At 47.4% G+C, this 16,306-nt stretch overlaps 1 protein-coding gene across 4 annotated transcripts in view; it reads left to right on the top strand.

Moving 5' to 3' along the window:
* Window positions 1-9,350, top strand: part of LOC128345831 (perilipin-3-like) — a 29,131-nt gene extending 19,781 nt beyond the window's left edge. For all 4 annotated transcript variants that reach the window (XM_053298384.1, XM_053298387.1, XM_053298385.1 and 1 more), the window contains exons 4-8: window positions 357-439; window positions 4,617-4,914; window positions 5,908-6,131; window positions 6,279-6,389; window positions 7,924-9,350. In XM_053298384.1, coding sequence (XP_053154359.1) covers window positions 357-439; window positions 4,617-4,914; window positions 5,908-6,131; window positions 6,279-6,389; window positions 7,924-8,400 — 1,193 coding nt within the window. In that variant the 3' untranslated portion in view covers window positions 8,401-9,350. The remainder of the gene's footprint in view (window positions 1-356; window positions 440-4,616; window positions 4,915-5,907; window positions 6,132-6,278; window positions 6,390-7,923) is intronic.
* Window positions 9,351-16,306: the final 6,956 nt, after the last annotated feature.

Raw genomic sequence — 16,306 nt, 5'->3', positions numbered from 1 at the left:
ACAAGGATTCATGTGGGGCACTGAAGAGACAACCCACCCAATCTTACTTGGCCATCTCTCTGGCTTCCCAGCTTTCAATGGACCAATTGGCCTTACACTTTCAAGGCTGCTGTGGCCATCATGAGGTCTAGCAACTTGAGGAGGTGTACACTGGCATCCATGTTGACCGGCAACTGGAGGGGGCCCTGCTCTGGCAGAGACATCTTAATTACATGATGTGCATAGATTTCTGCGTTGGCCCATAGATTTCTGTGTTGGCCCATTGCTGCTGGCTTCTGTCCTCATTCAACTTCAGCCATTTGTCAAATTTTTTCCATTGGTGGTAACTCCCTCCGTATGTGTCTCTCTCTTCCTAGTTGCAACCGCCAATGAATATGCATGCAAGGGACTGGATAAACTGGAGGAAAAACTGCCCATCCTGCAACAACCTTCCGAAAAGGTGAGTTCATCTCTTTTTCCTCCACCACTGGGGCATATACCTTTGGGGAACACCCAAAACTTAAAGCAAAACTCCATCTGCTGGCTGAGTCGAGGAAGATGCAATGCAGCTTTGGACCAATGCAATGCTAGGTGCTGTACAGAGCATTTAAGAGATCTAAGCAGCTCTCCAGTAACAAGCCTTCATCTGGGCTGTGCACTGTTGAAATGCTGGTGAGGATGCTTTCGTGATGAAAGTATTATATTTTTATACCACCCCATCTATTAGCACTGGGTGGCTTACAATAAACAAAACAATCTATTTACAACCAGTTAAAAACAAGTTCAGGTAAGAGCTAATCTGCTTTCTTTCCTTTCACTGCCCCTACAAGTCTACCAAGCCAGCTAATGGTGCAGTGGGGAAATGATTTGACTAGCAAGCCAGAGGTTGCTGGTTCGAATCCCCGATGGTATGTTTCCCATACTAGGGGAAATACCTATATCAGGCAGCAGTGACACAGGAAGATGCTGAAAGGCATTTTCTCACACTGCACTGGAGATGGCAATGGTCAACCCCTCCTGTATTTACCATAGGGCTCTGTGGTCACCAGGAGACAACTCCGACTCAACGGCACACCTGTACCTTTACTTTACAACTCGACCGAATTTTGGTCCAAATCAGTTCCCACTTGCACCTCAATCCTTCACACATCCTCCATCTTGAATCAAGATGGCGGACATTACTCTGCCCTTGAGCTGTCCCTGTGTGTCCCTACACCTGTAGCAAATTTGGTCCAAATCAGTTAGGCAGTTCACAAGTTAGCCTAATTGTGCCTCAAATGTTCATGCGTCCGCCATCTTAAATTGGGGTGGATACATAATCACAACCACCACTGAGCCAACTGTACCCGATTTTGTTGATATTGGTCCAGGCATTGCAAAGTTGATAAGGGGGGGATGCCCACACTGAATGCCAGGTGATCTCATAAGCCTACTGGAAAGTAGGCTAACAATGTAAAACGGTCAAAACCCTGGAAGGCCAGACTAAAAAAAGCAAGTCTTAAGGCCTCTCCTGAAAGCCAGTAATGTTAAGCCCCAGATTTCTGCAGGGAGCACATTCCATAGCCTAGGAGCAGCTGCAGAGAAAGCTTGATCAAGAGTCATCAGCAGATGAACCATCGGTGACCTTAATGTGTGGTGGGGATCATGCAGAAGAAGGCACTCTCTAAGTACTAAGAAACGTGCCTCCATATCCCTAACACAAAAATCCCTGTACTTGGAAAACTAGCCAACTGGGGAGAAAGCTAGGCTCAAACTTTCCTGTCTGTTTTTCCATGTGAAATGACATGGCCTTGCAACAAACCTGTGGCCTCTGTGAGAATTGGGCCAATGTTCCTTCCCAAAGGGCATACAATCTGCAGATGAAAGGCAGTAAGCATTTGCCACTGACTATAGTGATCTGTCATACATAGTGATCTGCTCAACACTCCCCAGATGTCTGGATTGCAAGTAGATGTGTGGGAAATTCTCCATTGCTTGGCAATTCTCCATTGCTTGGCTTACTGAGCAGTTTGGACACTTGTTCAGGCCCAGCTCGCTAGCCTTAAGGACTAGAAACTTAAAACCCTGAGGCTGTCAGGATGCTGTTTTTCAGACACAATTTGGAGGACCTAGTTCTCATATATAGAATGAGGTCACTTTCATCAAGAGAACCAACTTAAGACAAATAATTAAATATACTAGCATTAAATTAAAGGCAATGACATGTAATTGACAAAGATAGCTAATAGGAATTTCAGAACTAGAGTTTAAAAACAGAACTCTGAAAGTGATTCATGAGTTTGAGTGGCTGGTGGAGACAGGAAGCATAAGGCACTAAAGAGAGAAAATAACCATTTGGCTGCTTAAACCAAGTCTTGGGCAAGGTTGTTGCTCCTACACAGAGCTTTGCACATGAGAACACAGTTACACAGAGAACAAGAATAAGATGTTGTCTTCACTCAGTCTGGGAAGAGCGTCTGAGGTTCCAAGTTCCCTCCCTGGTAACTCCAGATAGGGCTGAGAGAGATTCCTGCCTGCAACTGAAGAAGCTGCTGCCAGTCTGTGTAGACAATACTGAGTCAGATGGACCAATGGTCTGACTCAGTAGAAGGCAGCTTCCTATATTCCTGGAATGGCTGTTAATGGTTCTGATTGGAATTGAACCTTCTTGAATAGGGGATGTCCCAGATACATGGCTGGCTACTGAATTCAGGCCAGATACTGGATGATATTTGAGGGAATTCGTTCTAGAATAGAGCTGGTGTGTGAGCATACCTGAAAGGTGTATGTGTGTTTTTTATGTAGGTGTTTGCATTAACACCTTTTTCTTCTTGCTTTCTTTGGGATTATGCTGCTTTGGAAGTGCTAGACATTTTAATTTGCATTAAAGATTGGAAGCTCAGGAACTCCCAATCCCTCTTGTCCGAGGTGTGAAGAGGATAACAGAACTGCCCGGCTTGCTTTATCTGTGCTACGCATAGGCCCCAGAAAAAAACAATTATTGGGTGTCGGTGGAACAGTCTGCCTGAACAGGCATCTATCAGGGATGCTACCTCAGCTTCCTGTGCCTGAGCAGGGAGCTGAATTAGGCCTCCAAGATCCCTTCCAACTCCAATAGTCCGGTTCATATCTTTTAATCAGATGTATCGTTTAAATTTTTAGTGCTGGTTTTTAATGTATTTAAGGTCTAAATGATTTTAACTGTTAATTGATTTTAATTGTTTTTGTGTGTAAACTGCCTAGATAGATAAAAGTAGCGTCACTCGCATTGGAGCAGCCACCCCCTCTCTCAGCCGGATTTACCTCACAGGGTTGTTGTGAGTATAAAACCAGAGCGGGGGGTGATGCTTAACAATCTGCTCTGCCCAGAGCTCTGTGAAGGAAGAGCCAGGTGGAATGTACTAGTAAAAACCCCTGCCATGAGCAAAGAGGCACCTTTGTAAAATGGTAGTTCTCTTAATTGAGCAGGGGGGGAGCAACTGGCCCTATCCATCCCCAGCACAGCATCCCTCCAGTGGCTGTTGTTAGTGTCTGTCTAATGCTTTGTTTTCTTAGATTGTGAGCCCTTTAGGGACAGGGAGCCATTTTATTTATTAGCCTACTTTCCAGTAGGCTTATGAGATCACCCAACTGTGTGTGTGTCCCCAAACTTCACAATGCCTAGACCCAATATGAACCAAATCGGGTACAGTTGTAGGCACTGTTCGCTCTAAGATGTGCACGCGCACAAAGTTTTTTTCAGGTGTCCGCTCAGATCATTTTAGATCCTGCTCAGGTTGAACCAGGAAGGCCCCACTCTGAATGCAATCTGCGCACACAGTGCCTTGATACTGACGCCCAGAACACAACTCATTCTGCACAGAGTTGAGAAAAATTAGAGGGACCACTGGTTGTAGGGACACATAGGTGTGCCTCAGTGGCATAGTTTGTGATGTCATCCACTCAAGTCCAGAGTACAGACACATGAACACTTGAGGTGCAACATCTGAGCTGCCTAACCGATCTGGACCAAATGTAGTCATAGGAAACTGCCATATACTGAGTCAGACCATTGGTCTATCTAGCTCAGTATTGTCTTCACAGACTGGCAGCAGCTTCTCCAAGGTTGCAGGCAGGAATCTCTCTCAGCCCTATCTTGGAGATGCTGCCAGGGAGGGAACTTGGAACCTTCTGCTCTTCCCAGAGCGGCTCCATCCCCTGAGGGGAATATCTTCCAGTGCTCACACATCTAGTCTCCCATTCATATGCAACCAGGGCAGACCCTGCTTAGCTATGAGGACAAGTCATGCTTGCTACCACAAGACCAGCTCTCCTCTCCATCTCCTCTCCTCTCCAGTCCAGTTGTAGGGATGGTGAAAGGGAAATAGGTAGACTAGTTCTTACTAGTACAACTTGTTTATATCTGTATATAATGTAAACCATTTAATGTATATATAATGTAAACCAAAATGTAAACCATTTTGGGAACTTTGGTTGAAAAGCAGTATATAAATATTGGTCGTCCTAGTATTAAAAACTAGGATCCTACCAACGGGAATCTGCACTCCGTTGGTTTAACTATGGTGGCTTTTTGCAAGGCACCATGGGAATTATGTGGCCTGAGAGTTCCTGAATCTGCCTCTTTTGAACTTGTTTGGTTGCCCTCCCTGACTTCCTAGGTGGTGGCTGAAACAAGGGAGCTGGTCTCCACCACAGTGACTGGTGCCCGAGATGTGGTCTCCAGCACCGTCAATGGGGCCAAGAATGCTGTGACCAGTGGCGTGAGCAGAGTGGTGGACTTGGGCAAAGGAGCCGTGCATGGCAGTGTGGAAATGACCAGATCGGTGGTGGCAGGTGGCGTGAACACCGTCAGGGAGTCCAGAGTGGGCCAGATGGTGGCGACGGGGATGGGTGCCGTGCTGGAGAAGTCGGAAGAGTTGGTGGACGTCTATCTCCCAATAACGGATCAAGAACTGGGTTGGTAAAATCCTCCCATAGGGATTCCCTTAAAGTGGTGGCAGTCCTCCACATGGGCTAGAAACTTGAGACCTTTTATGTTTCCCGCAGCATCTAGTGTTCAAAAGTAGAACTCCTGAACCTGGAGGCTCCATTTAGCCAACTTGGTGAATAGGTCCTCCTCATCCGCTTCCTCTGCTATCTAAACCAGCAGCCATTGCCACATCTTGTGGCAGGGAGTTCCACAAGCTGTTTATGCCATATGAATAAACCCTTTTGTCCTTTATTAAGGAGCAAGTTAGAGGTACTCTTCTTCCCTGCCTATTACTCCTTTCAAAGTGTATTAATTCCACAACCTTTTTATAATTATTATTAATTCAATTTCTATACCACTCTTCCAAAAATGGCTCAGGGCAGTTTACACAGAGAAATAAGATGGATCCCTGTCCCCAAAGGGCTCACAATCTAAAAAGACACATAAGAGACACCAGCAACAGTCACTGGAGGGATACTGTGCTGGGGGTGGATAGGGCCAGTTACTCCTGCCCCCTGCTCAATAAAGAGAATCACCACATTAAAAGGTGCTTCTTTGCCAAGTTAGCAGGGGTTATACCAGAGGCTCTCGACCATGGGCCCCCTGATGTTGACTACAACTCCTTGACTACAACTCCCATCATCCCTTGGCACAATGGCTGTGGAATGGGAGTTGTAGTCCAACGTGGGTGGGGTGGGGTTGGGCCTAAGGTTGAGAACTCCTGGGTTATGTAACTGATAGATATTTTGAGGTTGTTGTTCATGCAAGGTTTGCCTATCTCTTTCTCAAAAAGTAGCTAGCTTGGGTACCAGTGATCACTTTGGGGGAAACTAAACACCACCTTGGGACCCAGGTTCCCCATCCTCCAACTCTTTCAGCTAAGATCCAACTAAGAAAACTAAGTAGGCATATGCAAACCATAGTTGGGATGGTAGTGATCGTAATGCCTCTAAATGACCTATAAATGCTTTGTTCTCCAGCTGAAGTGGCTTCCTCCATGGAGGGCGTTGACCTAGAAACTCTGGAGGGCCTTCAGGTGACTGCTGTGGAGCTGCAGAGAGAAGACGAAGGCTACTTCGTGCGCCTGGGGTCCCTCTCTGCCAAGTTCCGCCACCGTGCCTACCTCCACGCCCTGAACAAGCTGAGAAGCGTCAAACAGGGCACCGAAGACCTCCTCTTCCAGCTACAGCAGACCATCCTCCTGGTAATGGATGAGAGATGCATCTTCAATCCAGAGTGCTGGCTGGGGTTTGTGGGAGGCAGTCAACTTGAGTAGAAAAACACTTCTTTAAAAAAAAAAAAAACTTAAGAGAAATTTCGGATGTCCCTTTCTCCCTTTGTCCATTGCCAGATTGAACACGTCAAGCTAGGAGGCCAGGAGAAGCAGTGCCCAATGGAGCTGGAGTGGAACAGGAAGCCACTGAGAATCGAGGACCACTTAGACTCCTCGGTACAGCCAGAGGTAGCTGGTTTCGTTCCACGAAGAGCGCTTCCCTCGTTGCAAGCTATTTCCCCTCCCTTCGTGGGGTGTGGGGTTCTTTGTTTCCTAAATAGCTTCTTGATTTCCAGTTTAGTTCCAGATTCTTGATTGGGGTGGGATGGGTTGGCAGCTCTCATTTCCTAAAAGGCTTCCAGCCAGATAGCACATTCTTAGCTCATCTTTCTTGTCTTTCAAAAACAATGGTGCTAGTCCTCATGGTGATAAGAAAGGTTACGGCAGTGAAGGTCTGGGCTCTTCTTAGAAGATAAGAACAGCTCCTGCTGGATCAGGCCCAAGGCCTATCTTGTTTCACACAGTGGCCCACCAGATGCCTCTGGGAAGCTGTGGAGGGATCCGCTTTCTATTCTTCCTAACCTTTTGCCGCTGCCACCAAGTAGACAATTTTCATGGCCGAGTCCACTGCAATAGCACTTCAAAAATTATCAAAATGCAAAACTCTAGTAGTGTGGAAAGGCTTTATAGGTGTGGGGTGGAGACAAATCAACAAGCCTCTAGTTTTTTTCTATAACAAAGTTTTACTTTCAGGGGGAAATTGGTTCAATTAAAACATTTCTTCTACAGCAAGAAATAGAAATGCAAAACAGTTTCTTACAGAGCAGGTCAGGGGAAATCAAAAGCTGGAGAAAGGCAATCACTACTTGGTTCTAGAGCGGTCCCACTTCAGAGTCCTCTATACTTTCTTCTCAGCTTCTGGCTTGCTGGGCAGTCTCTTGTCCTAGCTACAACACAGTTCTGGGGCTCAATCCAGCCTTGCTGCTCCTTTTCTTCCTATGATTTCAGCTTGGCTTCTCTCACTTCTCTTCTGCAGATGGACCGACTCCACTGCAGACAGAATCATCTTCTTGCTGACTGCTCACTCAATCTCCCCCCTCCCAAATCAACTGCTAAACCAAATGTGAAACTACAGAAAAATAAGGATGAACTCTTGACTCCTCACAGAGGCCAGTCAGCATTCTAGACGCAGAAGTCCCACTTACAATAAGCATGTTTTAGGAATATATAATATTATACAATTCATTTATCTGGGCTTATTTAGAATTAAGTGGTCTAGGCCTTATTCCTCCATAGAAGCCCACAGGTGAGAGGCATGCTCTCTCTCCCACTGTTGGTACTTAGAGGCAGCTTGCCTCTGAGGCTGGAGGTGGCCCATAGCCACCAGACCAGTAGCCATTGACAGACCTGTCCTCCATGAACTTGTCTACACCCCTCTTAAAGCTATCCAAGCTGGTGGCCATCTCCCATAGCAGAGAATTCCACAGATTATGTCCTGTGCGATAAGGTACTTTTGTTGGTCCTAAATTTTCATGGGATGCCCTTCGGCCTAGTGTTGCACGAGAGGGGAAAAGATTCCCCTCTGTCTGCTCTCTCTACTGAACAAATGTCTCCAATACTTTTTTAAAAAGTTGTCAGAGATGGGGAGGCTCTTATCTCAACAGGGAGCACACCTCATAATTGATTGAGGGGTGTTACAAACATTCTTCTTCCCGTCCCACAGGTTGAGTCGCGAACGCTGGCCATGTTCCGGGGCCTCACCCAGCAGCTCCATCTCTCCTGCTCAACAATGATGTCCAGCATCCGAGGTCTTCCTGCCAGCATCCAGGACAAAGTCCAGCAGGTCCGCCACACTGTTGAAGATCTCCACTCTTCCTTCTCGGCAGCACACTCCTTCCAAGATGTGCCCGCTACCATCTTGGCCCAGAGCCGCGAACGGGTCTCCAAGGCCCGCGAGTCCATGGATGAGATGTTGGAATACGTGGTCCAGAATGTCCCCCTCCCATGGCTGGTGGGGCCTTTTGCCCCCAATCTTGTGGAGCTTCCTGAAGCATCAAGCAATGGCACAGAGAAGGCAGAAAGTGACCTCCAAGCTCAGAAAGAACCCAGTGAAAAATCAGATAGCCAACAAGAACCCAATGAAAAGCATCACAGCCCACAACAAATGTCCCCTGAACCAAAGGAGGTCCTTGAGTCCTAAAATGGTTTCAAAAGTGCATGATTTGACTTGGCTCCTGAGAAAAGTGTTCTAGGAATTGTAGTTTTGCAAGGGGCTAGAGTTGTAGCGGTCTGGTGCCTTGCAATACTCTAATTCTCAGTAACTGTTTGGCTGTATCTGTAGTGTTAATGTGCCTTATGAACTGAATTGCTGTGAATGGGCAAAGTGATGGTTGGTATATTGTCTGTAGGTTTAAGGTGATGATAAAAGAAAATCTTGCCTTTTTGGTCTAAACAAGATCTCGGTTCCAGCATCATTCTTGCAAAGACATGGGATTTTCAGAATAGAACTGTCATCTTTAGATCGCATCTTGCACACCCGTTCCTGATGTTCTCTCGCACAATAGCACAGGATGGATCTTGAAAAATAGGGTTTTTACATGCTCTCTACCCCTCACATACTTAGGTGGTGGTGATGGTGGGGTATGAGCATACTTCAAAATAGGTCCTATTTGGAGAACGGAGTGCTTTGTTAGCTACACTACCAGCTAGGGGTGCCTCTGAATTTATTGCAGAGAAGATGAGACACTTGATCAAGGGAGCTCCCTTAGCAAGATAACTTTTTCCTGTTTCTGGGGCACTTGAAAGGAGAACTTGGAAAAGTTTCTGCTGTTCCTGTTGTTGGGTGTTTGCTCCCAGCCTGATAGTTTCCAGTCCCTGCCAATTGCATTCCCCAAATGGATTTTCAAGTTAGGACTGACTTGGAGATCACTCTCTGCCATGCATGTTGATACAGTGACTCCTCTGGAGTGCTAGACAGGGATCTGGGCTGCTTTGTGTTAATCTTGTGTGGGTTTTCTTGGAGCTGTCATCCGTCTCGGGCAAAGGAAGAACTGTTCCAGCCTGTTTCCTGAAGTGCCACTAATGTTTTGTACCTTTGTAGAAAAGGCCAGTGTCTATTTTTCAGAATTAAAATGTTAATCTGCATTCAAACTCGCCTTGTTCTGAATGTGTATGCTTCCAGCTGGGGATGCATCAAAGCCCTGTTATGGATCGTCTTCTTCCAATCTGCATGCAGTTGCTGTTCTGCTCCCTACCCCCAGACTCTAAAGAGTTCTCCCTGTCCTCCTGAGATGCCTGCCTTCCATGCTTTTGAGGCTGTAGCTCAGTAGTAAAGTACCTGACTTTCATGCAGGTTCAATCCCTGGCATCTCCGGGTAAGGTTGGAAACCCTGCCAGTATTGCAGACCAGGGGCTCCTAAGATCAGGTCCGCAGATATTTGTGGACTAAAACACCTATTGCCCCCAGCCACAGTAGCCTGCTGTTGCTGATGGGAATTGTAGTCCAACAAAACGGGGAAACCCTGCTGCAGGCAAGACAGTGTTAGATAGTCCAGTGGAGTAGAAGGCAGCTTCCTTGAGAATGGGGCCATGACTCAGTGGCAGAGAATCTGCTTTGCATGCAAACAGTCCTGGGTTCAAGCCCTGGTAGCCTCTCTGCATAGGATTGGGGAAGGTTCTTGCCTGAAACCTTGGAGAGCTTCTGCCAGTCAGGGCAGATGAGCGAGATGGACTAACGGTCTGACTTGGAGGTAGACAGCTATTTACTACTATTATATAACGCTTTTCAACAAAAGTTCCCAAAGCGAGGTGGGAGTGTGTGTATATACATATACAAAAAATATATGGCTCCCTGTCCCCAAAGGGCTCACAATCTAAAAAAGAATCGTAATAGCAACAGCCACTAGAGGGGTGCTGTGCTGGGGATGGATAGGGCCAGTTGCTCTCCCCCTGCTAAATAGAGAATCGCCACTTTTAAAAGGTGCCTCTTTGCTCAGTTAGCAGGGGACTATTTCTCCATAAAAACATCCCTGCTGGATCAGGCCCGAAGCCCATCTAGTCCAGCATCCTATTTCATGCAGTGATCCACCAGATGCCTCTGGGAAGCCCACAGGCAAGAGGTGAGGGTGTGCTCACTCTTGCTCCCCTGCAGCTGGTATTCAGCCTTGTTCCCATCCAAAAAAACGTTTTGCAGGCTCCTGGTCACTAAGTGAACTTCCTGAGTTGCAGTTGTGTGTGTCTGGAACAAGGGTTGGTTCTCGCTGTGGTGGTGTGTCTGAAATGATACATCCTAGTCACGGAGGGTGACTTGGTTCGAGTGAATGGTCCTCCATTTAAAAAATACACCCCACACCCACCGATTTGCAGAAAGCATGAGGGAGAATGTGAGATGAGAACCCCGCTTGACATAATCGGAGCCATCTTCTGGCTGCAGGTGCTGTTGGACAGTGGAACAGCCTGCCTCATGCCGTGGTGGGCTCTCCTTCCTTGGAGGTTTCCCAACACAGGCTGGACTGGCCATCTGCTAGGGATACTGTCAGAGATTCCTGCACCGAGCAGGGAGTTCCAGCTTAGGAAGCTGCCTCTATACAGAGAGCCCTTTCTCGTGATCATGAGAGTGTTCCCGGAGCAAGAGGAGGAGCTTTTAAAAGCTCGCCTCCCTCCGATGGGGGATTTTGCTGGATGAGCAGATCACACACCCAGATGATCCTCCAGCACTGCCAGCAGCAGGGAGGTTTGGAGGCTGGAAGCCCTGCAGTCTCTCAGTCCCAGCTGCTGGCAAAAGACTGAAAAAATGAGGTTAAGGGAGCATTTCCTCCCTTAACCTCATTTTGAAGGCGGGCTCGCAGCCAGGGGCCATGGGGCTCCTGGCAGTCCTCATGCTGACAAAACCGGGCTGGGCTTCCTTAGCTAGGGATGTGCACAAAACTGGTTTGCCTGGTTCGGTTCAAATTCGAACCGGGGAGGTTTGGTTTTGCTCAAACCCCCCCCCCCCTTTGGTTCGGTTTGAATTCAAAGCGGTTTGCACATCCCTATCCTTAGCCCAGTTTCGCCTGCATGTGAGAATAGCCCCAGTGTCAGACCCTTGGTCTATCTAGCTCAGGATGGTCTGCACAGACTGGCAGCAGCTTCCCCAAGCTTGCAGGCGGGCGTCTCTCTCGGCCCTATCTAGAGATACTAGGGAGGGAATTTGGAACCTTCCTGCCTACAGTGCTTACACACATCTCCCACTCAAATGCAAACCAGATCAGACCGTGCTTAGCAAAGGGGACAACTCATGCATGTTGCCACCAGATCAGCTCTCTTCCTTTACAGCTAGAGGACTTCCAAGGTCCCTTGCACCTCTCATATTTCTATGTCTCAGACCCCACCTGCACTTCAGAACAATACAGCCTAGATGCAGTGAGAACAAGGCCAAAAATCAGACTTCAGCAGCCATTCCACTGGTTAAAGCTAGAGGGAGCCAAAGTCAAAGCCTTTGTAAACTCTGCTTTGGCTGCATTAAATCCGAGGTGGCTCTTGGCCCTGAATGGGAGGGAATTGGTGTGAGTGGAATTCAGGCTCCTAACTACAAAAAGACTGGCTGTGGTCAAGGGACTGTGGTGTTGGAAGAGACCTCAGAGGTCTTCTAGTCCAACCCCTTCCTACTCAGAGCAAGAATGTGCTGCATCGTTCCTGACAGATGGCCGGCCAGCCACTGTTTGAAAACCTTCACCGAAGGAGAACCCAGCTCTGCATGGGGCAGGCAGTTCCACTGTCCCAAAGGCTCTTGCAGTCAGGAAACTTCTCCTAATGTTTAACCTGGATGTGCTTCCTGGTAACTTAAATACACTGATTGCTTGAAGGAGGCACTCCGTGGGTAGCAAGGTGAAGTCTCTATTTTACATGATTCCAGGGCCAGAGAACAGCATTTAATGCACACACTCTGGGGTTTGATTCTTGCAGTTGCTTATTCACACACACACACACAGGCTCCAGTGCTAGCACAGTAGTATGCATTTGAGGAGACCTGCACGTATATACTGCTTTCTTTTCAGCCCAGATCTTCAAAGCAGTTCACATGGGGGTCATTACCCCAGTTTCTGGATCATTTAAATGATTTTTATGGTTCTGAGAACCAGTTCTTATGCTTCTCAGGTTTGCTCCTTGGTTCTTTTAAAAGCAAGAACTGCAACAGTGTGTCGGCAGCAGGGGAGATAGTGGTTTTCAGGTATGAAAAATGGTACAGTGTCTCTACCTTGTTTAAACTGTATGCTGCTTGGGGCAGGGACCTTAGGTTACTCTGTAAAGCCCCAGATGGGTGGTTATGCTGTGTGAATCATTTCAAGGAATAATTCACAGTTGCTGGTTGGTAACAATTTTACTCTGAAGTAGCAGGCTGCCAGGAAGATATCAAGGAATTATGGGAATCAAGGCGATTCTTTCCCTTGATGTTCAGTTGGACTGTGGACCTAGTTTATGAGTGCTGGACTTTACCCAGATATCACTTCATGTCACCACATTCTTAAGCTCTTTCGCATAGCTAAAAGTCCCCTGTGCTAAGCAGGGACTACCCTGGTTTGCATCTGAATGGGAGACCACATTTGTGAGTACTGTAAGATACTCCTTTTAGGGGATGGGGCCGCTTTGGGAAGAGCACCTGCACACTTGCATGTAGAAGATCCCAAGTTCCCTCCCCAGCATCTCCAAGATCGGGCTGAGAGAGACTCCTTCCTGCAACCCTGGAGCTGCTGCTGCTGCCAGTCTGTGTGGTTACTGCACTAGATGGACCAAGGGTCTGGCTCAGTATAAGGCAGCTTCCTTCCTTTATCCTTCTAATAAACTATCTCTAAATACTGTACACTGCCAACAAAACCAGTTATGAAGATAGAAGGTCAGCAGGGGAGGGGGCACTTCCCAGTGTATTGCACAGAGTGCCACATGTATGACTATTTGCTCCATGGGCAGAAGTCATGGGTGTGTGCTTGGTGCAAGGGATGCCTGGCTCTCAGGCAGAGGCGTATCTAGGGAAAACACTGAAATTGTGCCCCCTGTCCAAGCATCTGACACCCATCTTTCAGATAACTTTACCATAATATCAGCTGAAAAATACAAGTCAAGCTCATTAATCTTTTAATATTTCAAAAACTATTTAGCAGTGGACGTAGCCAGACCAAAAAATTCTGGAAAACTACAAATTTCAGTATGCTGGGGCTCATGAAATACCCAAATACTATGTGGAGGTGTACTTGGAAAACTAAACAGAAGTGCCTGTCTAATTCCCTACTATGCATTGTAGCATCACTATTAAATAAGTTTAGTAGCATCTTTATTATATACGTTTTAAAAATAAATGGAGAATTTGACTTTTCCCAGATACTCTGTAAATAATTAAAGGATAGGCAGGGTAAACTGTGTCACTGCTTGGAATATATTCTAGTATTTCAGAAAGATAGTTAAAATGAGAGAAAGAGAGCAAGAAACTCCCAGTGGGCCTTAATATTAAGGATTTCACACTGATTCAAAGACAAACTCACCATTAATAGCCATATTAGGAAGACATCACATTTAATCCACTTATCACAAGAAGCAAAGTAAGAGCAAATGAATAAAATCCTAGCTCATAAGCGTCAGTATTCACAAGCCCTGATTCTCTGTACATAGTGCCAATCTGAATATGTGTACAGTGTCTTATATTATATTAATTTTTTTTACCTGTAGCCGCTTTGGGGGGATTCCTAAAGGCTGGGGTGGGGTTTTTTTTGCAAAGGTTCCCCCTTACCCCGCTGGCCTCTCAGGGACCATTTGAGCATGTGCAGTGGCCATTTTTAAGATTTTTTTTTTAAGGCCACTGAAAAAATGGCCACTGTGCATGCTCAAATGGCCTCTGCAAGGCCTGGCATGATCTAGGGCCTCACAGAGGCCATTTGAGCATGCACGGTGGCCATTTTGTTTTCGGCAGCCATTTTTTTTAAAAAAATTAATTTTACAAAATGGCGCCCCCTGTTCAAGTGGCGCCCGGGGCACATGCCCTGCCTGCCCAACCCTAGATACACCCCTGCTCTCTGGAAACAAGTTCATTTCCTCAAAGGTGGTAGATCTGGAGAAGCTCAGAGAGGCCTATGCATGAGACCTTCAGGGACGTGGTAGAGGCATCCCACTCCAAGGCTGATAGGTCCTCTGCTGTCAGGGAGAATGATGGTCTTCGGCAAGGAGGACATCAGTCTGAGGAAGAGGGAAATGCTCCTTTAGAAGGGACCCCTTCCATGGAAGATGAGCCCATATCCTCTCACACGGGATACTCCTCCGGGGGGTGGGGGCCTCCTTGTAGTGGGTGATTTGATCATTAGAGGTATAGAGAGATGGGTTTGTGACCGCACGGTGGCAAGTCAGGGCGGAGCCACCATTGGGCAAACGGGTTCAAAGAACCCGTGCTGCCACCAATCAGGGGCCGTGCTTCACGGTCCCAACACGCCCCCCACGTCTGATGTCAGACATGGGGCTGCTGGTTTTGCGCCTGAGTGGGGGCTGTGCACCCCCTGTTCGGGAGTTAAATGGTTGCTTCTGGCTGCACTGAGAACACAGCACCAGCCCCAGTCTAGCTCCCGAAGGGGCCACACGGCCCCTTCAGAAGTTAAATGGCCAGCGCTGTAAACACAGCGCCGGACGGACTCCAACTCCTGAATGGAGCCGTGCGGCTCTGTTCGGGAGCCAGACCACGCCCCCCGCATCTGATGTCAGATGTGGGGGCATAGCTAGCCCCCACGTCTGACATCAGGCACAGGCGCAGGGCGTGGGGTAACAGGGCCGCCGCCGCCAGACACGGGCCCCAGGCGGTCAGGCTCCACACCTGAGTGGGACACCGTTATCCCTGGATATAAACTCTATAGAAAGGACAGGGGGGGCGCCTTGGAGGTGGAGTAGCACTGTATGTTAAAGAAGGCATAGAATCTAACAAAGTAGAAAACCTAAGTGGACCGGAGTCCTCCACAGAAACCCTGTGAGTGACAATACAAGGCCTGAAGGGGAACGTGCTACTGGGGATGTACTATCGCCCTCCGGATCAAAACGCTGACAGTGACTGGGAGTTGCAGCAGGAAATCAGGGAGGTGTCAAGGAGAGGCAGGGCTGTAATCATGGGTGACTTCAATTACACATAGACTGGGTAAATTCACAGTCAGGTAATGACAAAGAGGTCAAATTTCTAAATATGCTGAATGACTGTGCCCTAGAACAGCTGTTCTTGGAACCAACCAGAGAGAAGGGGACACTGGACTGAATCCTGAGTGGCACCCAGGACCTGGCATGGGATGTCAGTGTAATCAGCCCTTTAGGGAACAGCGACCATAGTGTGATCAAATGCATCATACATGCTGGGAGAGAATCACCAAGGAAGTCTAACTCAGACATTTTGAATTTCAGAAGAGGTAACTTCTCCAAAATGAGGAGTATGGTGAAAAGAAAGCTGAAAGGGGAAATCAGGAGAGTCGCTCTGCTCCAGAATACATGGAGTTTACTTAAAACCACAATACTAGAAGCCCAGTTAGATTGTATACCCAAAAGGAGGAAAGGTACCACTAAGTCCAGGAGGATGCCAGCATGGCTAACGGGTACCGTCAAGGAAGCCATAAAAGGGAATAAGACTTCCTTCTGAAATTGGAAGGCCTGTCCAAATGAAGAGAACAGAAAGACTGTGAGGAGACATGATATAAAATCATGCATGGTGTGGAGAAAGTGCATAGAGAGAAATTTTTCTTCCTCTCCAATATTAACACTAGAACCAGGGGTTATCCCATGAAATTGATTGCCAGGAAATTTAGGACCAGCAAACAGAGGTACTTTTTCACATGAAGCATAATCAACTTGTGGAATTCTCTGCCACAAGATGTGGTGACAGCCAACAACCTGGATGGCTTTAAGGGGGGTTTGGATAACTTCATGGAGGACAGGTCTATCAACGGCTACTAGCCGGAAGGCTATAGGCCACCTCCAGCCTCAAAGGCAGGATACCTCTCTGAGTACCAGTTGCAGGGGAGTAACAGCAGGAGAGAGGGCATGCCCTCAACTCCGGCCTGTAGGCTTCTAATGGCATCTGGTGGGCCACTGTGTGAAACAGGATGCTCGACTAG

The sequence above is a fragment of the Hemicordylus capensis genome, chromosome 2 (assembly GCF_027244095.1).
Source record: "Hemicordylus capensis ecotype Gifberg chromosome 2, rHemCap1.1.pri, whole genome shotgun sequence".
NCBI lineage: Eukaryota > Metazoa > Chordata > Lepidosauria > Squamata > Cordylidae > Hemicordylus > Hemicordylus capensis.
This window is presented reverse-complemented; position numbering and strand designations above follow the sequence as displayed.